At 43.2% G+C, this 18,098-nt stretch overlaps 3 protein-coding genes across 5 annotated transcripts; 2 read left to right on the top strand and 1 right to left on the bottom strand.

Moving 5' to 3' along the window:
- Positions 1 to 128: 128 nt before the first annotated feature.
- On the top strand, positions 129 to 9,443 carry zbed4 (zinc finger, BED-type containing 4). 3 transcript variants are annotated; one of them, XM_047575581.1, is made up of 2 exons: positions 129 to 593; positions 4,014 to 9,443. In XM_047575581.1, the coding sequence occupies exon 2, from the start codon at positions 4,209 to 4,211 to the stop codon at positions 7,974 to 7,976; it is 3,768 nt and encodes a 1,255-aa protein (XP_047431537.1). In that variant the 5' UTR covers positions 129 to 593; positions 4,014 to 4,208; the 3' UTR covers positions 7,977 to 9,443. The 3 variants fall into 3 exon arrangements, with proteins under 3 accessions (XP_047431537.1, XP_047431538.1, XP_047431539.1); XM_047575582.1 differs by lacking the exon at positions 129 to 593 and adding an exon at positions 637 to 721; XM_047575583.1 differs by lacking the exon at positions 129 to 593 and adding an exon at positions 2,960 to 3,785.
- On the bottom strand, positions 8,571 to 12,292 carry alg12 (ALG12 alpha-1,6-mannosyltransferase). Its single transcript, XM_047575584.1, has 9 exons — positions 12,124 to 12,292; positions 11,482 to 11,614; positions 11,225 to 11,398; positions 10,915 to 11,109; positions 10,723 to 10,826; positions 10,399 to 10,622; positions 10,032 to 10,201; positions 9,864 to 9,939; positions 8,571 to 9,775 (listed from the first exon to the last, which is right to left on the bottom strand). Exons 1-9 carry the CDS (start codon positions 12,280 to 12,282, stop codon positions 9,538 to 9,540), a joined length of 1,473 nt encoding a protein of 490 aa, XP_047431540.1. The 5' UTR covers positions 12,283 to 12,292; the 3' UTR covers positions 8,571 to 9,537.
- A 350-nt stretch (positions 12,293 to 12,642) lies between these two features.
- creld2 (cysteine-rich with EGF-like domains 2) lies at positions 12,643 to 17,259 on the top strand. The gene is made up of 10 exons (XM_047575418.1): positions 12,643 to 12,948; positions 13,101 to 13,183; positions 13,453 to 13,563; positions 14,463 to 14,554; positions 14,674 to 14,850; positions 14,959 to 15,057; positions 15,679 to 15,762; positions 15,862 to 15,957; positions 16,586 to 16,726; positions 16,895 to 17,259. Exons 1-10 carry the CDS (start codon positions 12,805 to 12,807, stop codon positions 16,945 to 16,947), a joined length of 1,080 nt encoding a protein of 359 aa, XP_047431374.1. The 5' UTR covers positions 12,643 to 12,804; the 3' UTR covers positions 16,948 to 17,259.
- Positions 17,260 to 18,098: the final 839 nt, after the last annotated feature.

The raw sequence follows: 18,098 nt of genomic DNA, 5'->3' as shown, positions 1-18,098 counted from the left end.
CTAATAATATTGCAAATTGTCCAAGACCGCGAAAGCAACACACATCGGTAGTATTCTATTCATTGTATGTTTTTTATTTTATTGCAAAACAATAAAGTACTCTCCACTCACTCTAAATTAAATAACACCTGTTTCAATTAATAATTGTTATTAATCTGATCATTATTATTGTTATAGTCAAATTATATAGTGAAATGGGTCGATAGTTTTACACTTTACACACAACTCTCTTGTTACTCATAAATTCCTAATAGGGCAGTGAATCCGTCATTTTAATAATTACTCATAACACTTTAAACGCTTTGATCGGAGTAAAAAAAAACAAACAATCAAAGTAAATCAGGGAGTTATGTAACTGAATCGTTGAACGTATCGCCCCCTTCGCCTCACCGAGGACCCTGCGCCTGCCCGGTGACATCATTAAAACATGTTCCTTCCGTCCGACGCTGTGTGGAGCTGCTTCGGCCGAACGCGAACTGCTCGCAAACCAGGAGACAAAAGCAACAAAGTGAACCCCCCTCCGGATCAATCAAATGTGTCATATTTAACTGTTTAGGAGCCGAAACCCGGGGATCAAGCCGTCATAGTTCACGGTAAGTGCGCCGCGCTGATGTACGTGTCTGCGGAGGGCTCCGCGCGGCGGGGACGTCGTGGGGAGCTCTGGTCTGATTCGGATCCCGTGTGGTTCGTGTGTTTCCACGGCTGGGTTCTGCCTCGCCAGGTTAGCTACTATGTCCTGTGTGTGGCCTAGCTGGCAGCTAACCAGCTAGCTGCCGTGGTGGCGGACATACGTTTACCGGAGGCATTTTCCGGTGCTGGTGTATCGGTAATGGGATAGTTGTGGAAGTTACATTGGAGCGAATATGTGTGCGATAAAAGTGTCGCCCCTTCGTTTTGTTTTTGGCTGTTTATTAGCCTTGTGGCTAACCCAGTTAGCACCAGGATAACCACCACCGTGGTGTTTACTGATGATGTAGCGTAACTGCCAGTTAAGTCTTAATATAAGGCTAAATAGTTTTTTGGTACATGAGTCCCACACATTTCAGGAGCGGTGTTAGCCTCCGTTCATTGTCAGTAAGTCGAAAGCCGACGTGTAGATGCCCATTTACAAGTTAAGGTGTAAAGTGAAGATGAAAGCTAGTCAGCGTTGGCTATTTTCTGCTGTCCTCTCGTATCTTCCTGACTAGCACTTAAGCCAAACCCGGAAAACTGGCTCACCAAGAAAATGACTTATTCCCCCACCATTTAAGTAACAAGATCCCGTCCTAATACTCGTATATATTTGACTATATTATCCGCATTTAAACTGTTAGAATCGGATGAATGACCCGACTGTTATTTATTTGATTTTTAACATTTATTAGAGATTGGCAGACCGGTTTGTATGTTAGTGATAGTTGCGTCTAGGCTAATGAGTCACGGATTTACATATACGACGGTAGCACGTGCTGTTAATTACTTTTGTTGTTAAGGAGTTTTCTTTTATTATAACAATATTATTATTATTATTATTATTATTAGCTATTCTTTATTTTGTCCAGTAAACGCAACAAGCTTGATCCTGATGGCCATAGAAAATACTGAATACATAATGCAAATGAAGAATAAATACATTTTTTGATCTAACTTCAGATAGATCATAAAAATAAGAACCATATTCACATAGTTACCATTGTTATGTACGCATGACTTAGATCAATGCAAAAATGAACATGTTATCATTGATAATAAGACTTCTTGCATTTTTGTTGTCTTTTTAGTTGCTATGTTCATCGCATTTATCTAATGTGTTTACATGTGGAGTGCTGTTTTATTTATTTTTTTTGCCTTTCAGAATCTTTTATACATTTCTGCATAAAAATAAATCAAAACATCAAGAGATTAACCCAGCAGTAGACCAAGAGAACCCAGTCAAGCAAATGAAACAGAAACGATAAACATGTGCATTTCTTAATTTAAGAAAGGAAATCATTGATCCATATCTGTGAGTTGCAAAAGTACGTAAACTGTATCTGGTGTGAGCCCCTTGCAGAAATGCAGCAATAATGGCAACTAAACATCCCTGTGAACCGCTGATCAGTCGTCTACAACAGCTTGGGGGAATTTTAGACCATTCCTCAGTACAGAACCGCTTCAGTTCTGAGATGTTGGCTGGTTTCCTCACAGAAACTGCTTTTTTTTCCAGGTCCTTTCGCAGCATTTCTATTGGATTATGTTCATGACTTAGATTTGGCCATTCCAAAACAATAATTTTGCTCTTCTTGAACCATTCTTTTGCAAAATGACTTGTGTGGTTGTGGTGGTTGTCTTGCTGCATGACCCAGTTCCTCTTAAGATTCAGATTGCTGATGTTTGTTTAAAATTCACCGGTGTAATTCAGACTTTATTGGTCCGTTCATTCATTCGTTGGTGATGGTAAGCCATCCCGCCCCAGCTCCAGACAGACAGGCCCAAACAAGGACATTACCACCCCCATGTTTAACAGACAAGATGAGGTTCTGATGCTGGAATGCACTGTTTTATCGTCTGCAAACATGACGCCTCTCATTTAAACCAAACAATTTTACATTGGTCTCATCTCTCCACAAAATTTTTTTCCAAAATGTCTCCTGGCTTGTCCTCATGTTTATCAAACTGCACACTGAACGTATATCCATTGTACATTGAGGCAATTACACTGTTTATATTCAAGTGCAGAAAGTTACTGACATAGTGAGACACAACTAAGCTAGGAGACATTGGGAAAAAAAAAATGTTTTGTGGATAGATGAGACTAAAGTAGAATTGTTTGGTTTAAATGAGAGACTCGTGTTTGGAGACGAAACAACACTGCATTCCAGCATCAGAACCTCATCCCTTTGTGAAATATGGCAGTAGTGATGTCCTTGTTTGGGCCTGTTTTGCTGCATCTGGGTCAAGACAGCTCGCCATTATTGACGGTCAGGACATCTGACACAAGTCGTTGTGCAAAACAATGGTTAAAGAAGAACGATATGAAAGTCCTGACCTCAATGCAACAGAAATGTTGGGGAAGCACCTGAAGCGAGAGGTCTCTGTGAGGAAACCCACCAGCGTCTCAGTGCTGATGTGGTTTAGTAGTGAGGAATTGGCAGAAATTCCTCTGAGGTGATGGATCAGCAGTTACCGGAAACATTTAGTTTCTTCAGAAGGGGGTAACACCAGACATTGAAAACGTTCCACATAATTTTGTAATTCTTGTACAAATGATACTTTTACTTGAATGAATAAATTAACTAGTATATTATTTCTGTCTCATTTGATTGGTTGGATTCTCTTTGTCTGCTATTAAGACTCCACTAATGTTTTGTGTCAGTTTTTAGAGAATTCTGAAAGGCATTTAAAAACAAAACTGTAAATAGCGTGAATATTTCTTTAGTAAGCCTGATTATTCCAATAAATAGGAACGCGCTACAGAGTGTTTTTCACTAAGAGGTGTTATTTTATTTATGGTAGTACAGGAAATTCAGAAAGCGAAAACTGAATTGAGCAATACTTCTGTGGAAGAGGTTTTGAGTCGTGTTCCGCTTAGATTCGGTTATTACCATTTCCCAGGTGGCTGCCGGCGTACGATATGATACGATATGACGCAACTGGTAGGCCTGGATCCTGCTAAGAGCCCATGAAGGTGAATCTCCCAGAATACTGGAAATCCCGGCTGAACTGGCACCTGTAAACGAGACGGCGTAGCATCACAAAGACCAACACTAATCCCGTCACAGTCCGTGTTTATTACCGCAAAAGAGTGGTAGCACTGGTGGTAAACTGTGAGCTTAATGCAACTGGATTTCATGGTTTTTACTTTGAACGTGTTATTATCGCTGCCACACTTTGTATAGAGTTAAGTTGTGGAAGATAAAAATGAAAGTAACATCAACGGAGCCTATTGTGTTTTTACAGAACACCTGTTTTACCTGTTTTTGGAATCTTGTTATTTATTTTTCAGCATTCACTTATCTGATCTGCTCTATCTCTCTCTCTCTCTTTCTCTCTAGGCCATGTGCAGAGAAGTGGAATTATTTCAGTCATAAATGGAGAAGGACAAGCAGGCACTCTGTGTCCCGGACGGCAACACACACATCACAACACCTGCTTCATAGCTGCTGTATCGATGACTACACCTAAAAAAATTGATCACATTTGACGACGCAGAAGATTACTATTCTACAGAAACCCTCGCTGCTGCTGCCATGGATGGGGAGGAAGAGGTCTCTAATGTTAGCACGGATGTGGTCAGCGAGCCTAATGGCTCGCTAGAAAGTAAAAAACGAGAGGCTAAAGGGACCTGCCTCAGAATTGAGGGACAGGACGGCTACGTGTTCAAGTCCTACAGCATTACCCCTCATGACATTGCGGATCCGAGCTCTCCTTCTTGCTCCTCTTTTACACTGGATAAAGACTCCTCCCCTTCTTCCCATTTTTCTTCTCAGGATGACAAACTGTTGGAGTCGGGCAAAGCGAGCAGGGCCGATCCAGCATCTCCAGCTCTTTCGGACAAGTGTCTACACACAGACGCTGAGGGAAATGCAGAGGATGAAAAGTATGAAAACGGCAGAAATGAGGAGACTGGGGATGCAAATGGGATGGAGGAGGACGTACAGGATGATGAAAGGCTAGCGTTCGGGAGCTCAGTGGGCCCTTTTGTAACTAGAGATGGCGATGACTATAGTAATTTACTAAGTGGATACACAAGCACCCTTTATGATGTTGCCATGGACGCAGTCACTCAGAGCCTTTTGTCTTCTATGAGGAGTCATACCAACCCAAGGAAAAAATCTCCCGCATGGAATCATTTCTGCATATCGCCACGAGATAGTACCAAAGCAATCTGTTTATACTGCATGAAAGAGTTCAGCCGGGGTAAGAACGAAAAAGACCTCAGTACAAGTTGTTTAATGAGGCACGTACGAAGGGCTCACCCCACTGTGCTTTTGCAAGACGGAGCAGACACATCCTCAAGTAATCTGACTAGCTGTTTTGCCTCATCTTTGATACCTCCCTCCCCAAGCTCACCAAAAAACGGAGACTTGACAAATAGCGTCACTGCTTCTGCCTCAAAGAACACTTCGCCGTCCACCTCCTCAGCTGAAAATTCAGACGTGTCATCCAAAGAAGTGTTGCCCAAAGTCGAACCAAAACTAGAACCATATGCCAATGCGGACACCGCTTGCAGCGTGCTCTCGTCCTCACATTCCACTGACAACAACCTCGAAGACGCGGCGGAAGGCGGCCCAGACCGCCCCCCAGGGACCCCAAAAAGCTCCAGTTCCCGTCGCAGGTCAGCTGTGTGGAAACATTTCTACCTGTCTCCTGCTGATAATTCCAAAGCTGTATGTATCCACTGCATGAATGAATTCAGCAGGGGGAAAAACGGAAAGGATCTAGGGACGAGCTGCCTGATCCGTCACATGTGGAGGGCCCACAAAGAGGTTGTGATTGAGGAAAATGGACAGGGAAATCACATTCCCCCACCCTATACCAACTCGCCCTCGCTGTTGTCCCGCACACAACTAATGGATCCACTGGATATTAAAAAAGAATCACCCCTTCTTCCATCCTCCCCCTCCGAAACCATATTGGATGAACTGCAGAATAGCATGGAGGAAAGCATGGACATAACACCAGAATCTGATGATGTGATGCGTCTCTCAGGGCAGGAGTCCTCTCTCAGCTTCTCCTTCAAAACCCAGGGAGAGGATACCCCTTTGACTTCCTCGCCGTGCGACCTCTCTGAGGGCCCCAGCCTCAATCAGGATCATTCAGTTTTCCAGCAAAACAAGAAAATCATGAAACGGGTGAAGTCGGAAGTGTGGCACCATTTCATAGTGTCGCCTGTCGACCAGTTAAAAGCACTGTGCCGTTACTGTCCATGTGTGATCAGTCGGGGTAAACGGGGAGACTTTGGCACAAGCTGCCTGATGAGGCATCTAATGAGACGCCACCCGGACGTCCTCAAAAACCAAAAAAGCACAGACGACAAGGAACCCTCTCTGCACCCCTACACTAATCTCAGCGCGACGGATACAGTTTCAGCCAAAGAAACTGAGAGCCCTGCCATTGAGAAAAAACCCCAAACCCTGCCCGTTTTCAGTAAAAAGACGTCAAAACTGTGGAACCATTTCTCCATTTCGCCTGCTGACCCTACAAAGGTGGTTTGTTTGCACTGTAGCCGCACAATTAGCAGAGGCAAAAAGACTACGAATCTCGGCACAAGCTGCCTCTTCAGGCACATGCAGAGGTTTCATGGACATTTTCTTGAAAGTAACAATACTATCTCAGGTGATGTGCCGTCTGCTGAAATTCAAGTTAAGCAAGAGCTCATGGACACGTCTGTCTGTGAACCAGAACAGAACCATGAGAGGTTTGATGAACACCACCCGGTTGCCAAAAAAATCACCAAACTTATTGCAGAAATGCTCGCACTGGATCTTCAGCCATCAGCTCTGGTTGAGAATGCTGGACTGAACAGACTTCTAGAGTATCTCCAGCCTCAGTATTCTCTACCACCGTCTTCTTACTTTACCAGCACTGCCATACCAGACATGTACGAAAAGGTGAAGGACGTTGTGCTGACCCACCTGAAAGAGGCCGAAGGTGGAGTCGTCCACTTCACAACAAGTATTTGGGTCAGTAGCCAGACGAGGGAATACCTGACCCTAACTGCCCACTGGGCCACGTACGAGTCAAGTGTCAGACCCCAGGGTCAAGATTTTCACTGTTCCGCTCTCCTAAGTGTCTCGCAAATAGACTGTGATCACGATATGCATGACATCCCAAAGCAGCTCGAGTACCTGTGGGATTCTTGGATCACCTCAGCAGGGCTGAAAAAAGGGTTCACTGTAACGGATAACAACACCATCAGAAACACCTTGGAGGACCACGGCCACGTCACCATGCAGTGTTTTGGACACACTATAGACCTCATCGTAAGCGAAGCCATAAAGAGCCAGAGAATGGTTCAGAACCTTCTGAGTATTGCGCGGAAGATCTGTGAACGCGTGCACCGCTCGGCGAAGGCCAAGGAGAAGCTGGCGGAGCTTCAGAAGGTCCATCAGCTGCCGGAGAACCAGCTGATCCAAGATGTCCCTTCCAAGTGGAGGACCTCCTTTTTCATGCTGGAGCGCCTGGTGGAGCAGAAGGCAGCCATCGACGAGCTGTCGATCGAGTGCAATTTCAGGGAAATGATCAGCTGCGACCAGTGGGAGGTGATGCTGTCGGTCTGCAATGCACTGAAACCTTTCGAGGTCGCCTGCAGGGAGATGAGTAACCGCACTGCCACTCTGGGACAAGTCATACCACTCATCCACATCCTCAATAGAAAAATCGACCTGCTGTTTGACGAGACCGTGGGCATAGACAACATGCTCAAGTCTCTGAAGGAAGCCATGGTGAGCAAAATGTCAGCAACCCTGCATGACCCACGATACACCTGGGCGACCATGCTGGACCCCCGATACAAGACCTCGCTGTTCACAGAGGAAGAAGCCGAGCAGTTTAAGCAAGACCTGATCCGGGAGGTGGACTTGTCCTCTTCTACCTCAGCTGCAGTCAAGCCCGCGCTCCCCAACGGCTGCAGTGACGCCTCCGTTTCATCCGACCCCTCCCAGTCAAACAAGGACAACCTCTGGTCCCTGATGGCTGACGTCAGACAAACAATAAAAAACGAGGAGAAGCCAAAGTCCTCAGAGCTGGCAGTGCTGGAGTACTTTGAGGAAGACATACTCGATCAAAGCTGTGACCCCCTTGACTATTGGAACTTGAAAAAGTTCCTGTGGCCTGATCTTGCCAAAGTAGCCGCCCGTTACGTGGGCTGCCCTCCCAGCATCATCCCAGCAGAGACACTGTTCAGCACGGCTAGTGTCAACTGTGCCCTGAATCAGCCCAGGCCTTTGCTGGACAACATGGAGGGTCTGCTGTTCCTTAAGGTCAACCTCCCTTTGATTTATTTTCAGTACTGATTATTATTATTATTATTATTATTATTGAGCATTAACTTGAAAACCCTTTATTAAGGACCAAGTTGCATAGCTGTGAAATGGGGGTTGGGGGGGGGTTTCTCTTGGGCAAAATGTAAAATATCAATTTATACACTGATCGATTCTTAATGCAAATGCCAGATTGAGGTTTTATTGTATTCTGTGTACTACTGTTAAAACACTTTGGAGCTGTTGTGATGAAAAGTCTCAGTCAGAAGTGTATCAGGGAGGGAGGGTTTTTCTAGCTGTAGGGGTTGGTGATTATGTGTTTGCTTGTAAATCGTTTTCTGTTTTCCGTCTACTCTCTCCTTGTGCCTTATCCAAACTACTTCAGGTCAAAATGCTGTAAATATTGTTAAAATTGCTCAGATCACGTCAGGTTGTTTTTTTTTTTTTTTTTTTTTTTTGATTATTATGGATTAAAGACAGATGCTGTTGTTTTCTGAATGAAGACATGGCCCAAAAATAAATGCTGTGACTGAAAGATATTTTAAGTTAATGTTATTTAATTTTCATCGTGAATTCGTGGCTCATGGTACTGTCATTTAGAAATAGAAATGTTTTTTTCTTTTTTCGTTTTTTTTTTTTTTACTTGCTGAATTTTAATAAGATCATGTATACTATTGCTGTATTTTCAGAATAAGGGGGTTTGTTTGGAATATACAATTTGTCTCTTAAGCACAATTTTAAGTTTATGTCCAGGGGATTAAATTATGGGTTTATTATTGAGTAAAACAATGTACTGTACATTTTTATATTAAATGACTTCTCAACCTAATTTGATAAATGTTTTAGCATTGAGACTGGAAACATGCAAATTTTGTGGTCATTTGTAAATAAAGGTTTTCCTTATACAATATTGCAGACGGATACTTATGTCGGGTATATACAGTCTAGCAGCACATAACAACAAATTTTGTTCACACTTCACACATTTTAAAATGTTTTCCCAGTGCCCACAGGCAGCTTTATTCATCTAGAAAAATGTTTTACAAAATATACTAATTAGACTGTGAGGAAAAGAAAAGATTCAGAAGAAAGACCGTTGCTATTCAGGAGAGCTGTATACGATTCCTAAGCATGTTTCCACACATGAGTAGAACGCCACTTAAACATCATAAAACATGCATGCAGGTATTAATGTATATCTGCAGCTGGTTTGTGGTGGAATGTGATACCTAGAGAAACAGAAATTCAGGGCTACTTGCGTTTTGTTGAAGTGGGATTATATGAGATCCGCATTCAGAGCGCCACCACAGTAAATGGAAGTCTTTTCCAACTAGGAGAGAGTGCTGAGTGAGGGCAACACAATCAAAGTAAGTAAACAAGGCAGCAGTTCTATAAAAAAAAAAAAAAAAAAGAAAGCTAAAACACATTTTGCTGCTCTGTCCCCATCAGTTCCTTGCTTATCTTCTATAATAGACATGGATGAGTATCTCATACAGTCTCTCGTCAAAAAAAGAAAACACAGTGAAAAGTGTAACGTTTGGTCTTATTTTTTTTGGTCATATAAATCCATTACTTAATCCAACACCCGGTTAAATCACCCCTTTGTGGCGTCAGTCTTTCTTTCCATGAGCACAGTTCTTCTCTCTAAACGCACAGTGATGGGAGGGAAGTGAAACCTATCGAAGGCGATGTTGCTGTAGCCTTCTATGAAGGCCAGAGACTGGTGGGTGCCCTGGAGCAGCTGTATGTTGGTGACGTTCGCCTCCATCAGTAGGTGCGAGTACACTTTGATGTCGGGACTCGTGGGGCTCAAGTCTTCCCGTTTGTCATATCTGTTAAAGAAAAAGTGAATCGAAGCATTAAAAAAAAATTAAAAGCAATAAAATAATGCGTCAAAATAAAAAAAATAAATAAACCAACCTCCAGTTTCTGTTTTGCTCTAGGAATCGGGATACTCCCGTTTCAGCAGCATAGGTGTCAATGTGAACAAAGACATCTAGGGTAAAAAGATAAATCGCGCAAGATCATTATTTAAAATTCAAAACTTTTAAAAAAAATATTCTCTTTTGAATGCAAACATATTCCAACCTGCTGTGGGTGGCAACAGCCTGTGTAGTTCCTGTATCCCTTTGCCTCCGGGGTAGTTGTGATGAGAAACGTAGAGACAAATACTCGAGTAAAGTGTGTTGCTCAACAGATGGCCAACCACAACTGCCGAACCCAGTTTATACATCCAGGATTTCTGGTAGTTGCACAAACTAAGGCACACAAGAAAGAAAAAAACAAAAAAAAAGAGGAACATCAGCAATACCCAGCTCATTCCTCATGCTACAGTCTTTCTAATCACCGACTGCACTTGTCTTAACGCCACTGAGAGCAAAATTACTTATTTTCTATTCTAAAAGTTATAAAATCTGTTGTCACAACAGACGCTGGGGTCTGATTTCCTCCTCACATGAATGAGCAGCCACGTGCGGCCACCAAACTGAGCACGGGGAAGGTGTATATGATGAAACGCAGCTCCTTGTGGGGCAGCAGCGAGTAGACGAGGATGAAGCCTGCCGTGGGCAGCAGCAGCAGCCTCATGCGCCGGTCAAGGAGGCCGAGGGGGACGAAAAGCAGCGTGCAGCCCAGAGCGCGAGGAACAGCGGAGTAAAAGTACCAAAGAAAGGGAGAGGTTTACTGGGGAGAAGAGTCAAGGGACATTTAGGAGTAGATCAGTCGTGATTTCAGTTTTGAAAGCTAAACACGAGAGGGACTTGAGCAAATAAAAGGATATTCCCCAGTTGGAGCTTTTGTTGAGAATAGTGTTGTACCACAAAACCTGGCCTTCAGGCCACAGAGGCTTCCTCCAGAAGAAGGAATCAACAGCCACTGTCAGAGCTGCAGCAGACAAAGGATATGCATTAAAAAAAAATCAGTCAGTCATATCAGACCAGCATTGTATTAGAGCGTATGCTGTCTAACTAACCCAGTGACAAGATCCCAGCAGGAGCAGCGTAGTAAAGCGTCTTCAGCAGCCCCAGCTTCCTGCTCAGCAGTGACATCAGCAGCATGAGGCCCATGAAGATGCACAGCTCCGACCGGAACACGATGATGACCAGAGCAGAGAGGCCGATGAAGCGGCCGTGTTTCTGAGCCATCCAAGACGTGAACGCTACGAGAACTGGGAAGAGGATTGACATTACGTCGCCGTTTAAATGAACTCTCCCAAAAAAGAGAGAGAGAAAGTTTTATCCAGAGTCTCTGGGTCGCGATGAGGGTTTTCGAGCACGTCTTACCTAATGGCAGTGCGAATACGTTAGGGAGCGTCCGCGTGCTGTAGAACATGAGGTGAAACTGAGAGGCGCAGGTCAGGCAGAAGAGGCTCGCAACCGTGGAGCCGAACTGCCTCCTCACCTCTCGCTGCATGTGCCATAGCGCGCCGATCACGCACGCTCCCAGAGAAGCTCGCACTGCACAAAACACACAACACAATAAAGTTCAGGAATCAAAACAAAGATGATTTTAACATGTCGGTGTACTAACAATCTTATACCTATAAGCTGCGTGTAGAATTTTGGCGCATCCAGCAGTGAGGACAGAAAAACTAAAGGTGAGGAGAGGATGGAGAGAAACAGGGGCCCGAGGAAAGAGCGAGGCACCACACCGGGGAATTCATGATGGTCATACTGAAAAGAGACAGAAAATTATTCTCCCCCTGATTTTCAACGATCAGTTTTAACCTCGACAACAACGACAGTTGATTAAAAAGTCTCATGTCTTTCAATTAGTTACATTCAATCATATCACATAATAATTCCCTGGAATTCCATGTGTAACAGTGCATACATGAATATAGTACAATTTACACAAAGAAATGTTAATGGTTGTTCAAATCTAGCTTATGTTCTTATGAGTTGGCCTAAACAAATAAACTACAGCTTTGTAGTCTGTATTAAATACACATTTTAAGCCAATAATTGTATTATATTTAGTATCAAATTAATAAATGTGATGCTTTCTCACTACATTTAGTAATTTGTTACCAGAAATAAGTAAATGTTAATGCTCAAATAATCCCCTCCTCTACAAATGACAGATTTATGAAAACTGTGAAACACAGGGTTGTGTGTGATTTGCATTCAGTGAGCAGTTAGCTTAGCAGCACATCCAAAAGCTGCATCCAACACCTGCTTACCTTGTCAAAGTCATTTCTAAGATACAGAATGTCGTGTGTCGCTTGTAAATTAAAGCTCTCTTCCACTTTCGTAAACGGACAAATTATTAAATGCAAAACAGCCACAGAAATTAATAGAAACAGCAGTGGCAGCCCCAAAACATTCCTCTTTTCAGCCATGACAGCTGAAGGCTCATTTCACTTCCGGTCAACACCGGAAGTGAACTACGCAATCGCTTTTTTTAATCGATAAATTACTATTGCTCTTTTTCTAGCTTCAGTGTTACGATTTTTTTGTGGAATTACGCTGAAATACACGATCTAAAAGCAAAAAACAAATTATTTAAAATGAAACTGCAAGGTTTCTTGAAGTTTCCACGTGGGGGTAGAATTCTTTGTCCCGCGCGTGGCGGCGTGTGATTGGTTTCTCATTTGTTTGACAGGCACATTCAGCAAATCACCACAAGCCACAATTCGACCAGGAGGCTGACGCGGAAAACTAGAACTGCATCGTTTTTTTTCTACTCCCGGCATGTAAATACTACATTGTTGAGCTTTGCATAGATAACGCTATCGTCGATTTAATGTCAAAAACGGCTCATTCAGACGCGTCCGAGCCGCGCAGCACTTTAATAGCAGTAGAAAGCTTGCTTGAGGAGCGTGCCACCTGGTGCGAGAGAGTGTGTGAATTGAGAGGCTGAGATGCTGTCCACCGGTCCAGAGCTGCGGCTGCTGCGGCTATTGTCTTGTTTAACTCTTGTTTTACTTTTCCAAGTCGGCGAAGCCAAGAGGGACTTAAAAAGCGCCTGCACCACCTGCGAGCAAATTATCGATAACTTCAATAAGGTCAGAGAACATTTCTAAACCTGTCCTTTGTGACGTTTCCCTTTTTATTGACATAAAAGGTGTTGCCTTACTTAAAGCGTGTAACCTGCTACCTTGAATGCCATTAACCTATTTCTTCATGTGCCAAAAATGACTCTGGGTTTGGGTTTTAGGGCATTGAGAGGACCGCAAATCAGAACTTTGGAGGAGGCAACACCGCCTGGGAGGAGAGGAAACTGTCCAAATATGAGACAAGGTGAGTCCTGCCCTGTCCAAACTGCAGGTCACCCTGAGCATCAGAGACCTGTTTGCTTTGCGCCAGAGCTGCAGACTGTTGTACTTGGCACAAAACACCTGTACGACTTTAGAGATAAGCGGATCCACCTAAAAGTAGCAGAGACTTTTAATGTTTTTGTTTGTTTGTTTTTCTCCACACACACATGTGCATTCTCAAAACAGTCTCTGTGCGCGCGTCTTCATCGCGCAGACACTGAGGTGACCATTCTTTGTCTCCTTGTTTTCCAGCGAGATCCGTCTCATGGAGATCGTGGAGGGGCTGTGCGAGAGCAGCAGCTTCGAGTGCAACCGCATGGTAGAAGAACACGAGGAACATTTTGAGACCTGGTGGTTCAAGAGGTGGGTGTTGCTCTAACGAGAGGCAGCGTGGAAGGTTTCAGAGACACCTGGAGTCACTGGATGGTTGCAATAAAAGAGTTTAAGGGAAGGGGAGCAAGACAAGTCATTGTTGTTTTAATAAAGACGTCAGACTGACAGACGGAGAGTGGACTTCGTCCCCAATTCTGTGAGAAACCCTGATCTGTTTTATGCAGCTTACAGCACGGGGGTGTAAACAGCGGGGTGGAGTTAAAGGAGGTGGAGGAATGAAGCTCTTCATGTAACAGCTCACTGTGGCTGCTCCTTCCCGGGTCTGTCAGACCCTGACATGTTTCAAATTACTCATTTCTGATTAACAGTATTGACGAGTGCTGAGCTCATTTGCAGAACAAAACCCACTTCTTGTGACTGCAGGTTCATGATAAAAATCAATCCGGTGCTTTTAAGGTGAAGCTGCAGCAATAGGAAATGTTAAACATTAGCACCAGTCTCTGAACCTATCAGCTACCAGCTATGATGAAGAAGATGTTGAGTATCATCCTGCATTCACATCCAGATATCTGCTTATAGAGACCACATAGCAATAACTTAAAATAGTTATTCCAGAGTAATATAAGTGTGCAGACATCTCAGTTCTTCTTAGAGGGGCGATCTCATGCTACTAAATTTATTTTAATGCAACTCTTTTTGATTGCCACTCTAATTCTCGCGTTTAGACGGTCGTGCCGTCAGCAACAGAGGCAGGTTGAATCCCAGCGCTCGGTTTTCAGGATGCAACACGACCTGTGCACAGCCTAGAAGGCAGATGTCAGATGCCACTCAGCTATTTGTGCTTTTGAAAGATTTTTTTTGTTGTTGTTTCTCTTGGTATAATGTGGCAAACCTCATTGCTTCCTGTTTCGTTTCCTCTTGCACTGCAGGAAAACAAAACACCCCGATCTGCATAAATGGTTCTGCATCGAGACCATCAAAGTGTGCTGTCCAAAGGGGACGTTCGGACCCGACTGCAACTGTGAGGAAAATTCTTTGATAAACCAGGAGGCGGCATGTTTACGCTGTGTTTGTTTGCACAAATAAAGTAACAGGAATATGTGGAGGCTGTTTAAATGTTTCTCTGTTCGTTGTGTTAAGCCTGCGTGGGAGGCTCTGAGACGCCCTGTCATGGAAATGGAAGGTGCGACGGCGACGGAACCCGCGGAGGAAACGGGAAGTGCAGCTGTGACCACGGTTATCAAGGGGAGTTCTGCCTAGACTGCATCGATGGCTACTTCAACGAAGTGAGGAACGACACCTTCTCTCTGTGCACAGGTAAAAAAATCCAGCCGAACCACTAACATGTCACCAACCTTCATTTAGTAGCTACAGAGAGACGTTTAATAAATCTGTTGTTGTGTTGGGCTTCACATCCTCCAACAGAATGCCACTCTTCTTGCAAGACCTGCACTGGGGCGACACATCAGGACTGTGATGAGTGCAAGGAAGGCTGGGAGGAGGATGATCAAGAAGCCTGTGTTGGTAAGAGGACTGCTCATCACTGCATGTAGTTTGAAGGCAAAAAAAAAACAAAAAAAAAGCCTCTTATTTTATATTGTATACATTTAAAGCTGAGAAACAACTACGTTAATCAGCAGAAAATCAACTATTTCGATAATCTGCCAGTTTGAGTTCACACAAATAGACCTGTTGTGCGTTTGGCACCTTGGTTCAGTTGTTTTGGACAGGAATCACTCTCGTGTGTGAAAACCAAGTCATTTTGGATGTAATTTTTCAAGCAGCAATAAAGAGCAGCTCCGAAATTGTGCAAAGAAGACACAATTTCAGAACATTTTGTTGACCATTCAGTTGAAAGATATGTTAATTTGCAGGTTGCTTGTCTGAATACCCAGTCGCACGCAGCTGTATTCGGACAGCAGAGACCAATCAATCACTTAATAGCTAATACTTCATAATAAACATGGAGGATTTCATGTAAATCTATAAATCTAAACACAACTCTTATATAATACAGTCTAGTGCAAATTAATAGAGGCTCAATGTGTTTTTCATGCACATTTAAGTATAAAAGAAAGTCTATGAGAAAATAATGTTTTGAAGCTGATGATTTTTTTTTATTATTATTATTTGGATATGTTGTAGATGTGAATGAGTGCGCCAAAGAAACATCTACGTGTAAAGAAGATCAATACTGCCTTAACTCAGAAGGCTCCTACTCCTGCAAAGGTGAGAGGTCAAATAATGCCGCCCAGGAGAGTTTGCACTACTTTTCAGTCTCTAATCTTTGGGTCATGATTGTTTGTTTTGTGCGTCTGTTCTTCAAAGACTGCGACAAAGTTTGCTCTGGCTGCACTGGGTCCGGCCCTGATAAGTGCCAAGCGTGTGCTGACGGATACCAATACACAGAGGGCACCTGCACAGGTACAACAGAAACCATCACACGGTCTCACAAATAAAAGTTCATCACTGGTCTCTTGTTGGAGAGTGCGGTGAGAAGAGAAAGGATCAGGGTCTGTAGTTTGTTGTGATGGTGACACGCCAAGCTGAGGGTTTAGATGTTTGCTGAGGTAAGGCAGTCGGTCAGTTTCTGTGGTCTTGGTTTAAGAGGTGTGTCTCGCATGCTTGCCACTTCGACACAAGTAAGAAAACCACAACCACGTCAGGAGGCTCTTTTTTTTCATCTCATCTGAACATTCAAATACACAAAAATATCATCTAGACTGAATATGCTGCAGACATATTCTTTCTAGGATTAAGGCTCCGGCTCCCTTTTTGAATGACAAATAAGATTACAGTAACCAGGCAACCATTGGTTTATTGGTCTTTGTGATGTGTTCAAGAACAACTTTTTGGTGATGTCACAGTCAGATTTTGTTGATGATCCTACTTTATTTTAGGATTATCTAATAGGCATGTGTCCACGGTGTAATTACCCTCACTGCCAGAAGGGGGAGACAAATACAATGTCTGACAATTATGTGGCTCTGTGTCACCAGGCATACAAATTCGACCTGCTTTGCTCACCCGGGTTGTGTTTTCTGTTTTCCAGATATCGATGAGTGTATTCAGTCAGAGCCAGTGTGCACGAAGGAGCACCAGGAGTGTATCAATAATCAAGGCAGCTACTTCTGTATCTGCGCCAGTGGCTATGAGGAGCAAGATGGCGAGTGTGTCCAAGCACCACAGCAAGGTGAGGTTTCAAAACCGGTTTCATTTACATTGTAATTTTTTTTTTTTTTTTTTTTTTTTTTTTTTTGCTTAGCGTCAAAATTTGGAAACTTTTAGAAAGACTGTGTTTGGCAACGTCCAATAAATGTTATTAATATTAGTTAATAACAAGTGCTTTATTTGTCCTCAGATGAAGCAGAGGAGTCAAAAGAATCAGAGACAAATCCACACAGCGAACTTTGATGTCAAAACCGGGACCGGCGGGAGTCGAATTTTCTGCACATCCTTAACCCCCTTTCATTTTAAAATATTCGACTACATGCACTTCACATGCCAGATGCACTTAGAACCAACAAAAGCTGCCGACACTTGGCTTTTCCCCGGTGGAACGTGGCTGGAAGGACATAAACAGAGACATTTTATGCCCTCAGTACACCTGTTGTCATTGTTGCTGCTTTTCTCTGGTATGCCCAACCCACCACTTGTCGTCTTTATTTGTCGTATGGTTTTAAAAATGAAAAGTGTTTCAATAAAGGTTGATTATGTTGAATTTAACAGAAAGCCATGTCATTCAAATGTGGATATTTTTTCTTGTCATTTTTTTTTATTATTGAGCAAACGATAAAGTGGAGAGTGAGTTGCAGTGATCATATATGACCACTGGGTGACACTACAGCCTCATGAAATAAGGACACGCAGCACTCTTGAGCTGTGAGTGTTCTCTGCATTGATCTGGAAAGGAATAGATGGTGCTTTTTACTCATCTCCCTCCCTCACATGTAGTGTGAATCCTAACCAGATTTTGGTTGTCTTCATGGTTTCACATTCAACCTTCTAGATTATGTCCACACACAGGCTGGTTTTTGCCTATATCTTCCTATATTCTCTTACAATTCCCTTACGATGCACCAGTTTAAGGATTGGAAAGCCCTTCCTCTGGCCCTGTTTGGATCAAAGCATATTTTTCTAACCCAGCTCTCACCTTGCAATAAGGCTTCCTGTGGGATGATGTCAGCTGTTTTGATTCGACAGGCCCACTAACATGGAGGGAACAGCCAGTTGAGACCTGTCTGAACTGGCAGTAAGGCAAATGCAATCACGGACCGACACAAACACACAGACACAAACCCACCCTTACACTTTTCACCCACGGATGTTATAAATCCACTAGGTGGGGAGGGTTTATCGGGGAGCACAGCAAAGGCTATTTTGCAATAATTGTGCTAATGAAGACATCTTAAAGGGGTAGTCTTTAATTTTTTTTAAGTAAGGTTCGATATGGAACTCCATAGTATTATGAATCATAATTATATAATTCATCTCTTTCTTCATCAGTAGCTTATTGCAAAATATGTTGTTCCCTAGGCCCAAATCAGGGAATGCAAGAGAGAGCA

Source organism: Mugil cephalus, chromosome 22, assembly GCF_022458985.1.
Source record: "Mugil cephalus isolate CIBA_MC_2020 chromosome 22, CIBA_Mcephalus_1.1, whole genome shotgun sequence".
Taxonomy (NCBI): Eukaryota; Metazoa; Chordata; class Actinopteri; order Mugiliformes; family Mugilidae; genus Mugil; species Mugil cephalus.
The sequence above is the reverse complement of the archived record's forward strand: the minus strand, read 5'-3'. Positions and strand labels throughout refer to the sequence as shown.

What these genes read in the sequence shown, in the direction of transcription:
- zbed4 (XM_047575581.1), top strand. Translation starts at nt 4,209, where the DNA reads ATGGATGGGGAGGAAGAGGTCTCTAATGTTAGCACGGATGTGGTCAGC.
- alg12 (XM_047575584.1), bottom strand. Translation starts at nt 12,282, where the DNA reads ATGGCTGAAAAGAGGAATGTTTTGGGGCTGCCACTGCTGTTTCTATTA. An exon ending in ATTCTACACGCAGCTTATAG is followed by an intron (nt 11,399 to 11,481) that starts GTATAAGATTGT and finishes TGTTTTGTGCAG; the next exon opens with TGCGAGCTTCTCTGGGAGCG. An exon ending in GCTGTTGCCACCCACAGCAG is followed by an intron (nt 9,940 to 10,031) that starts GTTGGAATATGT and finishes TTTTTACCCTAG; the next exon opens with ATGTCTTTGTTCACATTGAC.
- creld2 (XM_047575418.1), top strand. Translation starts at nt 12,805, where the DNA reads ATGCTGTCCACCGGTCCAGAGCTGCGGCTGCTGCGGCTATTGTCTTGT. An exon ending in AGGCTCCTACTCCTGCAAAG is followed by an intron (nt 15,763 to 15,861) that starts GTGAGAGGTCAA and finishes TGTTCTTCAAAG; the next exon opens with ACTGCGACAAAGTTTGCTCT. An exon ending in CACAGAGGGCACCTGCACAG is followed by an intron (nt 15,958 to 16,585) that starts GTACAACAGAAA and finishes TCTGTTTTCCAG; the next exon opens with ATATCGATGAGTGTATTCAG.